This window comes from Halyomorpha halys, unplaced genomic scaffold, assembly GCF_000696795.3.
Source record: "Halyomorpha halys isolate HHAL.00 unplaced genomic scaffold, Hhal_1.1 Scaffold350.1, whole genome shotgun sequence".
NCBI classification, from domain to species: Eukaryota; Metazoa; Arthropoda; class Insecta; order Hemiptera; family Pentatomidae; genus Halyomorpha; species Halyomorpha halys.
Window position 1 is genome coordinate 244795 of NW_027107986.1, and position 18489 is coordinate 263283.

Below are 18489 nucleotides of genomic sequence, written 5' to 3' on the forward strand. Positions count from 1 at the left end.
TATATATATATATAGCTCAATATTGTACCTGTATTGTTTAAAAGCCATTTACGGAGGTATACAGAGAATTTCTTTTGAGAATATTATGTGTATTTATGTAAGAATCATGTATGGTGTGAACATTAAAGATAGGGCAGAAATTTAAATAAATATATTTAATTGTACAGTTTTGTGGAACTGCCAACACCAATGATGATCCTGCAGTAATATGAAAATTTCTTAATTCAAAAATTTAATATTAGTTTGAAAAATAAATGTACCTATGGGATCTTTAATTGTAATCTGCTATGTACAAACAATGTTGAAAAAACTTCTAGACCAAGATGGTAATCAGTTATGGTGAATATTCATGTTTTTTTTTACTGTTTTCAATGCTTAATAAACTTTTCAATAGTCTACAATGTGAGTCTACAATAAACATTATTTGTCTTATGTTATTTGTTCCTAATCATTGAATAGCAAATAACATGTGTTATGATAGAAAAATTCTAGTTCGATGAAGAAACTAATAAAAAGCACCTTCATTTTTCAGGAGATTTATTTATTAGCATATAAATTCTGTTTTTTTCCAATAGTTTGTTCCAAAAGAGTTCAATGCAACAAAACAAATTTTTTGAATTTAATTCTTGTCAATCATTTTAAGAAAACTTATATTAATTTACAGATCAAATGTTTTTCCGCTATTATTGCCCTAGATTTTAAAAGTGCTCTACACTCAGTAAGTATGCATACATGTAACATGACTGAATAGTGATAAGTATTATAACTTTAAAAAAAAAAAAAGTTCACCAATTTCGAATAAAGAAGTTTTTACAAAATTGGCCATGTCATTAAAAATTAGTGATGACATGCTCTAATGAAGTCATGGATTTGGATAGAGGTGATAATTAACCTTAATAAATTTAAATTAGGCCAATTATATTAATTTTATTAGCCATTGTTTTTATAATATTTTTAGGAACAATGTATTCATTAGACTATCAGAGTTTAATATGTTTATGTTTATAACTCTCAACCTTTATTTATCTCTAATGGTTCACCTGTAAGATTAATTTTTAAATTAAATGCATGTAATTTAATTAATTTATTACTTACAATGTCAAACATTTTTTTATCTTTCATTTTCTTCAAAATATCCTTTAGATCATCGGCATATAAATTGGAAGAAGGAAAATTAAGCATTCCAGTACCTCCATGATCAACAAAATTAATTAAAACATGGTCGGTTTCTCCACTAAAAAAAAAAAATTATTGATTTATATTTAAATAATTATAAGTCATCAAATTAAAACTATTTAAAAATCACTTAATGCTCTCCCTAACTTAATTTTTGTATAGAAATGCCTATCAATGGTTGGCAATTGTAATTCTCTGTTTCCTGCATGATAGTGAAGCACATTTTAGCCCCTATGAGGGAGGAAGCCAAGTGACTGGAAAGTTTGATCTGTTATGCCCTGGTTGATACTCGAGTCATCAACAATCAGTAAAACAAAAAGAAGTCTCACTAGAATTGTGAGGGTCCGTGGAAAAAGCTACTTAAAATTACTTTTTGACAAAAATCAGCACAGATCGATTTGAATTAGGTCCTAATCTGAGGCTACCAAAATGTATATTAGGAACATTCTGTAGTTTAAATTTTAATAATAATAATGTATCCTTTATTTATTCTGAGACATGTCCCTCTATAATAATAATACTAAGTAATATATAAATTTATATATAAGTGGGATTCTGAGCCTTAGAGTAAAAATAATTAGTCCATAAAAAAAATCATATAAAGTAACTTTTAAGTGTTTAAACAGAAAAAAAATAAACTTATCATTTTAATAATTTATAATGCAAAACATCTGTGATAGGCCCGTCATCTGATTGGAAATGGAATCAACAGGACTCAGTTGGAGTTGCCGATAAAAATGTTGAATTTTCAACACGTTTGTTAAGAAAATATATGCAAAAAAAAGCTTGTTTCAATCTACAATGAAAATATAATCTATTTTTATCCAACTCAGACAGTGTAGCCTAATTTGTGAATATGGATATTGTTGATTAAAGAAGTCCCGCCTTCGGGACGTGTTAGGGGAGAGGGAACGGTCTCTCGGAGGCCTGATAAGATTATACTGAAAAATCCTATATAAGCAATCTTTTCATGTTTTTTTTTTTTTTTATAATTTATTTTTTTATATTTACAATCATGTTAAAAGTATGTACAATAAGTAAATGTGATGTGAGTTATACAATGGTATGATACTGAATTGTGAAGAATCTACTCATTGATAGAATTCCAAATACATTTATAGAATAGAAGATCTCGAGGTCTTCTTCTTGAGGTGTTTTTTCGCAGGGTGGGTTCGTCACTCCCATGCCTATTTTTTGTGAGTGCCACCCATTGGCTACCGGGCCTCACAAATGCCCGGGGGGAGGTTGTGAGTGAGTTTTATATTATTTTCTAATTGAATTCGGTTGGGACCGGGACTCGATCTGACAACCTTTAGATTGGTAGACTGGCGCGTTTCCACGCTGCTACCGCTTCCCCCTAAGATATATATATTTTTTAAAGAATATCTATTGTAGTAATGCAAATAGTTTACCTCGCAAGCACTCTTCCACTGCCAATTTGTGCTAGTGCTTCCTTGTCGCCGAGAAGAACATGACGGAAAGTATCCACGCTGACATCCTAAAAAAAAAAGTTAAACATTCATTGATAATTACATTCGCTCACAAATTTAATTATTAGTTGTTTAGTATTTAGTATTATATAATAATAATTAGTATTATAATAGTATGATATAATAATAGATTTAGTATAGTAATAATAATCTGAAACACTAAGACCCAGGCATGCGTTGAATACTTTGTAAGGAAGGACTGTATTTAGAACAGCGGTTATACAAAGTGGTGGTTTTCAAGATCACGTTCATTCACCAGATTTTTTTGCAATTATAGGTATCCATTTTATAAGGCTAGATGGACCACAGGAGGGCTCAAGAACCCGCAGGGTTGGCTTACGGTTACAGCGTAACAGAAAATAATTATCTGTTACTGCCGGATTGGAACCTGGGTCCTTGGAGGTAGTAGATTACTACCGCGCTTCCCACTATCTTTTCACATTCAATGAGATAAGTTCCACTTCTGCTTAATATTTTGCCAATCTGTTAATCTTCAGTCAATTAGTATGTACATCCCACTCAAATTTAAGCGCTCAGAGTTAATCTTTATTCTTTTAATCATCATTAATGTGTTACCCAAAATTACAACAACCATCATATAATTGGAATGGTAAACGAGCGCTTAAATTTGTGGTACGTTAACAGGCTGTATAAATATTCTTATCAAACAAGAAATCAAAGGAGAGACAATATCTTATAGTATCTTTAAGTATTTATTTTCCAATTCGTAGATATTAACATCTATCTTTGTTTGTTAATTGATCTATCCGGTCACCAATACATTTATGGTTTTTTATTGCAGGGTAACCCAAAAGTAAGGTATGTTATTATTTTTTTAATATGAAATTTCTATTGAAATTGAAATTTTTTGTAATATTTACACCATTTTAAAGGTTGAACATTAGTATATTTATCTGTATAAGAGCCACTTTGATCGATGCAATTTGAAGACGCTGTGGCAGCGTTTGTAAGATTATGCCCATGTCCACAAAATCCCCCGTCTTTGAGGAAATGTTGGCCGTCTACCTCCTGGTCGGCGCTTAATCGTCTTTCGTGCGAATGTTTTCACTTCGTATTACGTCTAGACTATAGGAAGGATGTCAGACAGGTGTCAAAAATGTGTAGTTTAATCATGAAATTCGCAGAAACCTAAACAGACTCAATCAAATGCCGTGACATTTGGGTGTTGAGATGGAAACGGCGTTTGTGTGTTGACTTGATACCAGCTGAGAACCACAATAAACGTGAATCATCATCATACAACTTCATTATATTCCGGATCCAGGGAAAACAAATTTGCGAAAGGCGATTCAGCTCCAACGGGGAGGTGAAACCATTTGTTATCAAAGTTTGTAAAAAAGTTGTCACAGCGTCTTCGATTACATAGAAAACTAAGAAAAGGTTCAGTTTTTAAAAATGACGTAAATATTACAAGAAATAAGTGGAATTTTGAATTTTTAAAAAGAGTGTAGGCTTTACTCTTGGGCTTACGTCGAATTTTGTTATAATCGTTGATTCCATTTAAAAAATCCATTGAAGTGACTGCCTTTTCATTATCTTTTAAAATATTTTCCACGTCTTCTGACACTACTTGATCACTCCATACTTTTTAAAATTTTGTACAAACTTGGATAACACGATTATTATAAGAAGAATTTTGATCTATGATAAGAGATTCCGGATTATACAGAAGTACCCACAAATGAATTTGCTTTACCTAATGTGGAATCCAAACTAAATTACCTCTGATTTCTTAGTCCTTATTGCCTCTTTTATATATATATTTTTATTTCTCGTAACTTTGAACTAAAGATGAATCTCGAAGAGTGCCACTTCCAATTTCTATGCTAACAAGATAGTTTACATATCCTAACGTAAAGTGTTTTGAACTGTAGGGACTTGTTGATATGCGTTAATGTTTTCATGCAATACAAGTTGAAGTTATTCACCATCAAATGCTTTTAGAAACCCATCACGTTTACTAATTATTAAAAAAAAAAAATTATTTTAAGGCATGAATACACTTTTATGTAATCACAGTTTTGTACTTCAGAATATAATGAAACTTTTGCGAGAATTCGTACTTACGTTTCCCTTGTAGTCTATTACAACACCTTCATAAACATTTGTACCATTTGGTTCATTAATAATTTTTCCTCGGTATGGGTTTCTACAAAAAAAAGAAATAAGTTGTTTTAAAAAATTCAAAATCAATATTTTTCTAGGAAAATATACAAAATGTTGTTGACCTTAAAACAGATACGTAGAACATTGAACAACAATATGCAGATATCATTAATAAAATTAAAAATCAAAAAACTAATAACAATAATGAACAAAGTTCAAGTTAAAAAGGCACAGTCTATAGGAAGATGAACTGTATATAGTGGAGCAGGAATATACTTTCTATTTACAATAATTTTTAACAGTTTCAGGATAATGTAACAACTCCCTGTAGTAGGATATATAAAATATGATGTTAGATATAGGTAAATTAATTTTGTTATTCAATAATTAATAATGTATATTTAAATTGAGATGTTTGTGTAACTAATCAACTTTAATTATTAAAGGAATAAAATAAAAAATGTAACATTTTTTTGTACAAGAATATATGAAGACAAAAATATTTTATTATTATATGAATGAAAATTATCCAAAATTAATTGTTAATAATCAAATGTAACGTATTTTTAACCACCACCTGCCCCACCAAGCTCTCTCAAACCTGTCAGTCATTTTCTTGCTTGCTTGCCATCTGTAAGGTATGCTACCTACCTTCTTCATAATCTTCCTTTATTCTTGATTTTAATCTTATTTCCATCTCTTGTGCTCCTGTATTTTTATATTTAGTTGTTATTTCTGTTCTCTTTAATTGTCTAAAACCTTTTGTTATTCTTATTTACTTTTAAACTTCGCTGTACAATTTTTTACAATAGGAAGTATGATATTAAAAGGGTGTTAATTATTTATTTCTGCAATTAATTGTACACAATAGAATTAAAATACACCTTTTTGAGAAAGATTTTGAAATAACTATTAGTAAGAAGAAGTTAATGGAATAAAATTGCTTAACATGGTTGTAATGAAGATAAATTTAATTGGATTTATTTGTAATGTCAAATTTGTTTATCAATCAAAAGATAAAACTTGGGGATTGTCTTTTACCGAAAAAAACGCAATCAAGTGTTTCCAAATTTAGGTCCTGATCTCACCTACACTGAATTTTAAAGTAAAAAAGGAAGAATAAATCGTTTCCTAAAAAGCTGTTGATTGTGAACCTGAATATAGCAATGGGCTCCTTGCCTCCTAGCAGGTCGGATTTTAATTTGTCCACTATGAAAAAATATTGCTATTTCGTCCGTCTCGGACCGCATCAATAAAAATTTATAATTAAAAAACATAAATATTTTCACATGTTTACTGTAAATTAAAGTTTTATAATTGGGTAATTAGCACTAAAAAGAACTGACTAATATTTTTTCAGCGCGCTTAACGCTTTTAAATGAGGTTAAACTTTCCTTATCGAGTTAATTGATTCGAAGCCAAAAAGGAGCAGCAATAACCAATTATTGGAAAAAATGTATTGAAAGTTTTATTTATTTATAGAGATATCGAAATCGTAGCACCTTCTGGAGTGCAGGTAAGCATCCACTGTCAGCCAATGGCCATGCCTTTAATACATTCTTCATGTTGTTTTTCGATGTAACAATAGATTCCAGATATTTGAAGTTCTTCACTCAGTCGGACACCTGGCCACACGGCACAACGTAGGGTCTGTTTTGCTAGTTACCTCTGGAGGATCTTATTTACTTTGTCTTGTTTGTATTTACTACTAGACCAAGCCTTTTCGCAGCATCGTGGAATTCTTGGAAAACTACAGACAATGATGTGAGTTTTTTGCCGGTGATACAACGTCATCTGCTTAGGCCATGTGGTGTGTCAACCAATTCATAATTGTTCCTTCGCGATTTGTCTTGATAGGCCTCACTGCCAATTCCAGGCCCAGATTAAGCAATGAAGGGTACAATAGATTACTCTGTTTATCACATCAAAATCACTAGAAAAGCTCTGTCTTCTGTCCTGAATTTTCTCTCTGAATTTTGTATTTGTGAGTTATCTTTTCGTGGTAATCGCAGAACTTACAAACATTTTAATAGTTCTCCCCTATCCATCTGATCATAGGACTCCTTGAAATCCAGAGAAGGTATAGGTCGATGCTATGTTCATACACTTTTTCCAGCTTCATCCTTCACGAAAAGATTTGGTCAGCAGTAATCTTTAGCGCCTGAAACCGCATTGGTACTCCTCAACTAACCTTTCCACCCATTTGAGACTTCTCACATTCCATGTAGTCAGATAATTAAGTCCTTTGCCTTGCCAATGTTGTTACTGTTGATCGGTCCGATGTTCCGAGGCTTGTTCGGTTTGACAAGTGTTTGTTTCACAGGTAAGGGAATCGACCATGCACCAAACCTCAACTTGGAGGACCTGTGGCTAACCACGGAGTCTGGCAATGAGGCCGCCACCTCCCTACATCAAATTTCATCATCATCATAGTCATTCCCTCTTCTACCTCTGTTCAGTATTAGGTTCCCGCTTATAGAGTCTGGCTCAAATGTCTCTCTCTTTAACCAACTCTCTTATCCAACTCCAATCCATTCCACCGTTCCTGAATGACGCCCAAGAGAAGTCCAAACCATAATACATCAACTGTATTGAAACTAACGAGCATTATTTTGGATAAAAATAATATGGTTAAAATTTGTTTTTCATTCATTTACCCCATACTCTTGGAACCGATATTTCATATGTTGCAACCCCAATACAAAAATCACCCCCCCCCCCAAAAAAAAATCAAATATTAAAATTCATTTTGATTTTTATGTACGACAGTATTTAAAATTTGATGATAATACAAGATGTCATACTTACAACGTGTTGAATGCAATATCGTCATACATGAGAGTGATAATTCTGTCTTTTGGAACGCCCTTGTTGACAAGTGTTTGATATGCATGACATACGTCTGCCTAAAATATTTTTAAAAAACAAAATTATTTTTATTGCCTATGAGAAAGACTACAAGCGCATTTTTTTAATTTTTAAAATTTAATGACATTTCTAAACTTCCGTAGGATTATAATTATAACTATAAGTTTCGCATCTGTTATTACCGAGAAACAAATATTGAAAATTATGAAAAGTTATGTAATTATTTACTTGATGCCTGTAGTTGAACCACTGCTTAGAGCCAGCTACCAGCACTGCCCAAACACGTTCAGTAAAAAACGTTTCTTCTCCATCCACTGCTATGGTTCCCACCAACAGAAGTAGTACACAACCTATCGAAATTTCAAGAAAAATTAAAAATATGACCTACAAGAAAAATTGGTGCAAAATATCGTCCTCCATAAAGATTATTTTCGATATTGGCAAAAATAAAAGGGACGTAACTAGGTTGGGACACTAGGAATACTCGGTATCGTTTAATAATGCTCTATTTACCCGTGTTGGATAGATATACTATCAAGGTTTAATTATTGATGAACGTCTAACTTGGAATCCTTATACAAGACGAGAAACAGCATGTCAATAAACTAATTACTAGACAAACGGTCTAAGCCTCCAATCAATTACTAAATTCTGATCTACATGACAATAATAAAGCCTATTTAGACTTGAGGAGTTGTGTTTTGGGGCTCCACTGAAACCATCCAATACCTCTCGTATCCCATTTTTACAATCTAAATACCTTCGTTATATTCTCAATGCTTCTTACTTTGCCACAAATAAAATCATCACTAAATACCTTAATGTTCCATATATAGCCGATCTATCCCAAGCCTGAAATCAATCCTTCCATAATTAACTACCTAACTACCCAAATCCACTATTTTCTAACCATGCTTTGTCTTATGTTCTCTTTTCTTAATAATCCTCTGGTGTGCATGAAAAGAGAATTGTTTCCAGACCTTCCAATGTAGAAATCTTCAGAAAACATTCATGTCATTATAAGCTATAATTTCCTAACTGTATTTTTAGTTTAAGTACAGTTGTAAATTAAAAGATAAAAAAAACTAGGTAATAGAGGTACGGTAGGGGTTAGCATGATGACAGGACAAACCATTCCATAGCCCTTCCAACTCGATTCAAATATCCTGTCATGCTCTATTCGCGATTTTGTTATTTCACGTTTTTTAGCTTCAAGGCACCGCGAGTTAATGAAGTGGTTGAGGGAAAAAATAGAATCTATTAATTATATTGAAATTAATAGAACAACCAGATGTACAACATGTATCAAGGAAAACCATTTCTGAGGAATCCAACCCATCCTAAAAAAAAAATAGAACATGAGAAATTATGTACGGAACAAGATTTCTTTGGAAATACACATCGAAAAAGGATTAGTATAAACTAAAATTAAGTTTTTCTTTTTTTTATTGTGTACTATTACATTCTTTCTTCTATTTATAGACAATGGTAATAGAAGGCATTGAGCTTATTCACATAATATTTACAAACTTATAAATTAAATGATAACAAAATAATAAATAGAAGTAGAAAAATAATAAATAAAATTAAAGTAATATAAAATCTTATACATAACCATCCCTATTTACAATATTTATATTCAGTCTGGGGAATTCCGAACCGGGCTTTTCATCCTAATTGTGGTGGAAAGAGCAGGACTCCGGAAGATCCCGGCGCTTCTCTCTCAAATGCGTCACCAGTGATTAAGTCAAAGTTCCAGTATTTTATCTTGAAATTGAAATGAGTGAACAGGCTGAGCTATGTTCCCAATATTTGGTGTAAACACGCTTACGTTTTGTGGCTAGCATTTGTTGTTAACTTCTGTTGCCTAACATTTCTCAACGTTTGTTGCAAATATTTCTTGTCAACATGGCTTTTACAAGCGAACATTATTAAAATAATATCACCGATGATTGAAATTTACGGATAAAGTTATTGATACAGATAAATAAATAAGATGAAAGGAATATGGTCCGGGTGCGGTCAAAAAAACCTCAAATAGTAGAATTATACTATTTTAATGAGCCAACGTTTCGTCCCACGTTGCAGGGCTTCGTCAGGGCTAAAAAAGATACAAACACATAGTTACATAAGGAAAACAAAAACATAAGTGTAAAATAACAGGGGTATAAAATGTAAAAAAGTAAGATATAATAAGAAAAATTAAAGGTAGTAAATAATAAATGTAAAGGGTAATAGTAACAAATAGATAAGAAAAGAAATATTAAAGAAAATACAAATAAAGAGATGTAAAAAGTTCTTTTTACATCTCTTTATTAGTATTTTCTTTAATATATCTTTTCTTATCTATTTGTTACTATTACCCTTTACATTTACTATTTACTACCTTTAATTTTTCTTATTATATCTTACTTTTTTACATTTTATACCCCTGTTATTTTACACTTATGTTTTTGTTTTCCTTATGTAACTATGTGTTTGTATCTTTTTTAGCCCTGACGAAGCCCTGCAACGTGGGACGAAACGTTGGCTCATTAAAATAGTATAATTCTACTATTTGAGGTTTTTTTGACCGCACCCGGACCATATTCCTTTCATCTTTACACACGGTCAATCAATAATCTTCCATTACTATTTTTTTGTTCTTTTTTGACCGCACCCGGACCATATTCCTTTCATCTTTACACACGGTCAATCAATAATCTTCCAATAAATAAATAAGATGTTTTTGTTACAAATGAAAAAGGGGTTTTGTTAATTTAAAGATGTAGATTTCTCAAGTCCATGGCACGTCAACGCAATATTATCCAAGAATAAGGATTTTTCAGCTAGCTTACTAAGTATGTGTGGAGGGACAGACAGATGGGAAGTCAACAATTATATAAGTAAAATCAAATATATCCAATTAAGTCACACCACGTTTTATTAATACTCTAAACGACCAACGTTTCAGCCAACCTGACCATCATCAAGGACAATATTAACTATAAATTCACAGCATTTTATAATTTAAATAAAATAAAATGTTCAATTAAGTTGTAACACTTTTTTATTTATCCAACTATTTTTTTTATTTTTGTTTTGGGCTATTCGGCCCAGGTCTAATGAAATTAAAACTAGTCACATCAACCTATGTCACTATTTCATTTAAATAAAAATACTTTTAATTGTGATTAATTTAAACAATGATATCACTCACTTATCAACAATATTATTCGCCTGTGATATCAGTATTTAGATTAATTAAAATTAAAAGTATAAGTTAATTTGACTAATTTAATTTTTATTATTTTTTAAGACGTGGGCAGAATGGCTTGCAAATCTTTTTTTAATAATTGGATGAGAGGCTGTGTTAAAAGTATTTTTATATAAATGAAATAGTGAAACATATAGGTTAATTTGACTAGTTTTAATTTCATTAGACCTGGGCAGAATGGCCCAAAATAAAAAAATAGTTGGATAAATAAAAAAGTGTTACAACTTAATTGGACATTTTATTTTATTTAAATTGTAAAATTTTGTGAATTTATAGTTAAGGTTCTCCTTGAGGATGGGCAGGTTGGCCGAAACGTTGGACGTTTAAAGTATTAAAAAAAAGTGTTGTGACTTAATTGGACAAAACTTTATTTTATTTAAATTATAAAACTAGTATCGAACAAGTAATAAGAATATATATAAATAAAAAATTATAGTTTTTAAATTTTTCATTAAATACAAATCCTGTTTCTGGAAAGTATTCATATATTTGGCAAAACTGGAGTCAAAATGTCTTCAACTTTGCGAATAAGAAACTTTTCAAAAACTATCCAGTCTACACTTGCTAACCTAACTATTCTCTGCGACTAGAAGATTTATGTCATCCAATCTGTGTTAATATTAACATGAAATTGCGATTTTAATATTTTATAATAATTTAAAAAGGAAAAATAATTCACGGAACAAATAATAATAATAATTTTAAAAAATCAATTTGATTTAATAAACATACTCACCTTTCAGCCCAAACATGTCATGTGTTGTGCCGTCTTAGGAAAAGAAAAGTATGAATTGAGTATCTAATCTAATCATTGTTATATCTTGAGAGTTGCTGAAAGATTCATTTGATGAAAATTAATAATACCTTAAGTGCTGTTAGAACCACTCTCAGAAGATAAAATGTCACTCAAGGTACCGGTTTGTTTTTGTCGTTCGGCGTTACAACTAACGTCCGATCTTGAGGAAAACATAACTAATTTTATGTGAAACTATTTGGAAAACAAAATGAATTGTTATTGGTTATAATAAAATTTATCAAAACAAAGAAATTCAATCAGTATATTATAATAGAAAGTTTATAAAGGGCAGTGCAAAAAAAAGTACGAAGAAGCCATTTGAGGAGTAGCGTTTACTTTTTTTTGTTAAAATATTTTTTTCTGAATTGGTCCACCTTGGTGTCTGTTTTTTAAATTTTTATTGTAAATCTTATTATTTTTTGGTTTTGTTCTACACTTCACATTTGGAATGTTCTCCTTGTCATACGTTATTACAATCTAATGGAATAAATACTTATGCATGTAGTAACAATTATACTTATGTTGGGAGCGGCATGGTTTTACCAAGCACTGTACTAGTAACTCGAAGCACCCGGGTTAGAATCCAGCTGTTATTATTATTATTTATTCTGATTCTGTAGCCGTGAGTCAATCCTGTACGATTAAGAGCCCTCCGGTGTTCGCCTACCGTCTTAAAGTGTGTACTCTTAATTGAGAAGAATATGCCTGGAAAGCGTGATTCTGAACAAATCATTTCTTTACACAACCGTTGGTGTAGTACATCCTTAAAAAAAACTACTTCATGGACGCGGTACAGCATTTTTTTTATTATGGTTATGTTTGAAGCACATACTTTATAGTATAATTACGTATAGAAGGCTCTTCTACGGCGAGTTTGAAAAATCTGCCCCCTAAAATAACGGTGGGAACTGATTTTTTTTTTTCAATTGCAAATTCCAAAAGCAAAGCTTAAATTTTATAATGGTTTCATGCTTAATTTTGCGCCCCTTTTGTACCTGCGCCTTTGGCGGGGGCGCCACCACCTTAATACGCCCTTGGTATAAAGTACATACTTTCGTATTATGTTACACCCTTAAGTTGCTAGACTGTTAGCACGCCGCACAGTGGATAAAGGTAATGTAAGGACAAAAGGTAAAAACTTATGAAGCATAATTTCAATTTATTATATAATTATTTTTTGTAAAATACATTACGTATTAATTAAATGATTTTATCTCTATATTATGTGGTGTCCTATAATAAATCATCAATTTATCACATATACTATATTAAGGATTATGATAAGCAAAATTAATTTACTTATTATTATTAGGAACATAACATCAATCTAATTCAGGATTGTAATATATTTATTAAATTTTAACGTTTTTTGTTAATTATAAACAATATTTATTTAACAAAAGCATGGCAGATGGCAGTTGTAAAATAATCTCGCAATTTTAGGTTTTATTTTGAAATGGGCATGTTGCTAAGACATAACCTTTGACAGGAGTTCTTTTAGGGAACGTGGTCAGTCTATAGAAAGTCCCAAAGCCAGTAGGGTAGTCAAATAGAAACCACAGCCTATGGTATAATCTATAGACTTCAAATAAAATTTATTTATTTTTTAAGAAGATAGTCAAGGTGGCGGTCAATAAAGGTAGAAGATAGTAAAAAAAAAATCGATTAAGTTTAACTTATTAAGTAGTTTCGACATCTTTTAGCACTTAGATAAACGACTTTTGTGGAGTCTCTGTAGTAAGTGGTATTTTTGCAATTAGGTACTGCACAAGAACGATACGGAATTCTAGATAGTTAAATTAAATATAGATAGTTCTTTAAATAACAAAGAAAACTAAAAACAAAATAAGAAAAAAAAAGAAAATTAAAATAACCATCGCACTGAGTAGATAAGCATCGCATATGTTTATGTCGAAATAATGTCATGAAAAAACAAAAATGTTGGCTTGCTTTCTTGCCAGGAAAAAAAAGTAAATTTTAAACTCTTAGTCTGAGACTAAAAAACGATTTTATAAAAAACATCAGAGTTATAATCATTATCAAATAAGCGATACAAGACACTTTCCAAAAAAACAAAATACGGGATTATTACTGAATTATTTTGTTGATTTTGATGACAACGAATATCGAGTTCGGCAAAATCCCAAGGGATGATGTTTGAGTATAGGTTTCTACAGAAAAAGATGGTTAAAATAAAAGACTTTAATAATTTATTAATTGTTAATACTTCAACCCTATTTTGTTCTTGTTTTTAAACATTTCAGCCTAACAAGCCGTCCTCGGGTACAATCAGCAAGGATTAATAATTATTCTACTAAAATATATAGCAACAAAACGCTGCTATAAGTAGATTGTAGGAAGGCACCCCAAGTGGCGGTCATTAAAGTTACAAAATATTTTAATGGTAATCTACGGTTGGCCCCATTTTGCTGGACTTTGTCAGGACTAAATGAAAACAAGATACAAACATTGTAAGATATGACAAAAAATTAGAATAAATATGCAAAGGGAAAAAAATACAAACAAATTAAAAAAAAAAAGATAAATTGTTAAACAAATATAAAAATGAAACTAATTAATAATAGCCAGTCATATGTGAAAGAATTGTAAATATAGAACTAGAGTAATAAAAAAAAAAGGATACCTACGCCTTCCACTCCTTTCAATTATTATTTTCTACCATATCTGTTACTAGTTACTATTTAGTAAGTATTGTTCTACTATATTGTTCTCTAGTTCTTTATTTACAATCCAATCACACATGAATATTATATTTTTTTAACTTAATTTATCTGTTTCTATTATTTATTTTTTAAATGTTTTTTATTCCTTTTGTATAAGTATTCTAATTTTCTTCTCACATCTTACAATGTTTGTATCTTGTTTTCATTTATCCCTGACGAAGCCCTGCAATGTGTGGCCAAACGTTGATTACCATAATTTTTTAAAAATATTTTTAACCTTTATTGACCGCACTGTCTTCGTACAATCTACTTCATACTCATCAACTATTTTCTTCTAATATAATTTTTTTTTGTCAGATGTTCTACTATACAAGCAAAGCAGCGTTGTGTTGCCGTATATTTTAGTGGAATGATTATGAATCCTTGCAGATTGTACCTTAGGCCGAAACGTTGTATAATAATAATAAAATAGTGTTGAAGTATTATCAATTAATAAATGAAAAAAAGCTTTTATTTTAATCACCTTTTTCTGTAGCAGCCTGTACTCCAACATCTATCTATATGAATAAATGAACTGGGGTATACCTTCAAATATATCAGAGGCCTTGGGAAATGGAGAATCATATTTAAATAAGATTATGTCTTTTCTGAAAATACAAGGACTATTTGTGAATATATAATGTATATATATGAATGTATGCGTATGTATATGTGTGTTTGTATGTATGTGTGTTTGTATGTATGTATGTATGTATGTATGTATGTATGTATGTATGTATGTATGTATGTATGTATGTATATATATATATATATATGCTTTTTGTATATTATGTATTTTTTGTATACTTTATATATTATGTGTTTGGTTTTTTATATGTTATATATTTTTGTCTATCTATTTTATACATATATATGTATTTTTTTTTCATTTATATAATTGAACACTGGGTATGTACATGAGTGGGGTGTTGGCGTTGATGACCGATGGGTTTTACGCCTTAATTTCTTAATAAACAAACAAACAACATCTATCGTGATTTTCCATTGCCGAACTTGACATCTGTGGCCATCATAATCGGTACTTAACAGTTTTTTCAGATGTGTCTTATTTCGCTTATTTGATAATGATTATCCTCTTCATTTTTTTTAAATCACTATTTAGCCTCAAACTAAGCATTCATTTTTTTTTGCCGTACAAAAAACCAATCCACCATTATTGTTTAGGTATGGCATCATTTCGACATAAACATACGCTAGGCACTGAGTACAAGAGTTTATTAAATTGATTTTGTTTATTTTTTTTAGTTTTCTTTGTTTCTTAAGCAATTATTTATTATTAGTTATATTCCTTATTACTCTTGTGCAGTACAGAATTGCAAAAATACCACCTACTACAGAGACTCCAGAAAGGTTGTTAATGCAAGTGGCAATAGATGTTAAAACTAGAAACTTTTAGTTAAAGCTAGCGAAATTTTTGAAAGGGATCTAAAATGATCATCGAATCTAAATAATAGTTTATATTTTTGTGGAAATCACTTCAATGTAATTATAATGCAAGATACAAATTATAAATTCATTAAAAGTTATATTTATTCTGAAAGACTACTTAAAGTAACTAAAAACGTAATGATTATGCCTTAAAGTTGGAAAACGATATGTAAAATTATGTTCGATACGAAATAATGTGTTCAGAAGAGTATTAAGAAAAATGTTAAAAACTGAGCATCAATAAAACATATCGTATTTTTATTAAATAAACTGCACTTTGAATATGCTTACACAGATGTTTTAAAATTTCTTAACTCCGTAGGACAGAAACCCAGGTTTATTGCAAAAAATGTTACTAACATTAAAATATCGATTCTAGGAACATTTTTATTTTCTGCTTTCATGAAACCGTATTCCACGATTGTTTTTGAAAAAAATGATGAAAATTCTTTTAACAGCAAAGTACATAAAAATTATAGTACATCAAAATAGCTAAAGAGTGTGAATCGCTGAATCAGTGTTGTTTGTTAATCTCTAAACGACGTCAAATATGAAACCATCATTGCGTCTATCAGATGGTTCCTTCCAGAAGATTCCTTCTGTTTCTTCCTGGTACCCAAATTAAAAATCTTAGTTTTAAAAACTATTACTGAATCTATATTATTTAAAACATATATGATTGGGTTTCTTAATTTACTAACATAATATTAACATTATTTTAATTTTTTTTCTATGTCGTCAATTACCGAATGCTCCGGAATATTAATCAACTGCGTCTAATAGTTAATATGTAATAAAACCCTGCACTCACTTTCAATATTTTTTATTATCTTTTTACGACCTTTCTGCTATTCACGCCATCTTCAGGCCTAGTGCTTTGATATTGTACATTGTTTAGATGACTGTAGAACCTGGACCGAATTTATAATGAAATTCTTTACACTAATTAGGTATATTTCACGTCTGTAAACTTTAATACATTAGTAATCTCCATTATTAAATAATAAAATTAACTTACTATAAGGGAATTTTCTACTGATTAATTTACTCACGTATATGGTATATTCTTATAGGAAATATTAAGCAAGATATATTTCTAAAAGATATTTATTTAAAAAAATATTCAGTCAAAAAATAGGAGCTTTCTTAACAATATATAAATTCACTCATTTTAAATGAAACAATAAATACATTAATATTACATATTACAATGCCAATAATATTATTAATTTACATATCTGTAGGTAATATATAAAAAATATACTTTATATATTAATTTCTGAAATTAGAAATATATTAAAATTACAATTTTTATTTTTAGTGAAAATTTAAAATATTCAGACCTTAAGGTTACTCTCTATATATTAGATACTCTTAGAATGACATAGCAAATTTGTAAGTATGACACTGTGCAATGAGGTCAGTAAATATTTCTAGTAATAATATTCATAAAAAAGCTATAAATATTTCTAAAAAAAATATATTAATACACTCAGAGTTCATAATGATGAGGATAGATAAATAACTTAGTTCATTATTAAACGCAATACAACTCAAGGTGTTATATTATTTTTGAAAATTTAATAAGGAGGTTATTATGACTTGACATGGAAGATAATTTAAGAAAAATTTATATTTGTGTTATTATTAACTATTGCTTATAAAAAGACACACTGAATTCAGTCAGTAAACGTTATCTGTAGGAAGAACAGACATTTTCTGCATTATACTGGGTCAAATCCTTAACATCTGCTGAAGACCTGTAAACAATTTAATTATAATATTTAGGCAATGCAAAATGTAAATATGTTTTTATTAGTTAAATAATAGGCATAAAATCCAATATTTTAGTACTGGTTTAATTTTTAAATTTACATTTTATTACCCCATTGGTTTAAAAAAATCTAAACGAAATATAATTAAACAAATTAAAGAAGTGGAAAAGGATTTATAGATAAATAAAAAGAAAATAAATTAATAAAATTAATACCGTAATATAACAAAATATCGATTTTGATCTATAAAAAATAACCCCAAAAAAAACAACAAAAAACATTATTTGTATATAATTAAGAGTAAAAATGAAAAAAAATAAGTTATAAATTTCTGAAATTAATTTAATTATTAGTATTAATCGAGATAATGTATTTTACTTTCAATTTAAACTAAAATGTTTACTGCTAAAAGTAATTTACACGAATTGTTATGGAATGAAATAAAATTGCATACTGGAACAGATAATAGCCATTAGTGATAATCAAATAAAGTAATTGTAAATATTTTCAGTTTTTTTAAACTAGTGTTCCCTTTTTAAAATATGAATTACATAGGTATATTAAGAGTTTGAAAATTAAACAATATGCATATAAGCGTTCATAATGGAATATAGATTCCATATTTGTAAGGTAGTACTGTTACTAGACAAACGATTGTGCAAGGGGGTGATTTGGTCAGAATCATGATTGACCTCAAGGTTTTTCCTCAGCTATAGAATAAATAATTAGCTATTACCATAGCTGTGCTATTATCATATATCATAGCTGGGTTCTAACCCGGGTCCTTGAAGTTAGTATCATAGTGCCTTAACACTGAGCCACTCTGCTC

At 29.8% G+C, this 18489-nt stretch overlaps 2 protein-coding genes across 3 annotated transcripts in view; both read right to left on the minus strand.

Moving 5' to 3' along the window:
* LOC106681603 (legumain) overlaps positions 1-11759 on the minus strand; it is a gene marked incomplete in the record, with an annotated part of 17248 nt that extends 5489 nt beyond the window's left edge. Inside the window, 5 exon segments of the mRNA XM_067046350.1 lie at positions 2589-2674; positions 4755-4836; positions 7602-7699; positions 7890-8011; positions 11654-11759. Coding sequence (XP_066902451.1) covers positions 2589-2674; positions 4755-4836; positions 7602-7699; positions 7890-8011; positions 11654-11669 — 404 coding nt within the window.
* Positions 11760-17023: 5264 nt separating this feature from the next.
* The window catches only part of LOC106681606 (3-hydroxy-3-methylglutaryl-coenzyme A reductase), a 53542-nt gene continuing 52076 nt past the window's right edge, over positions 17024-18489 (minus strand). The window contains exon 18 of one of the 2 annotated variants that reach the window (XM_014422017.2): positions 17024-17645. In XM_014422017.2, the coding sequence (XP_014277503.1) occupies positions 17579-17645 (67 nt within the window). In that variant the 3' untranslated portion in view covers positions 17024-17578. The remainder of the gene's footprint in view (positions 17646-18489) is intronic. The other variant, XM_014422018.2, reaches the window with a different exon arrangement.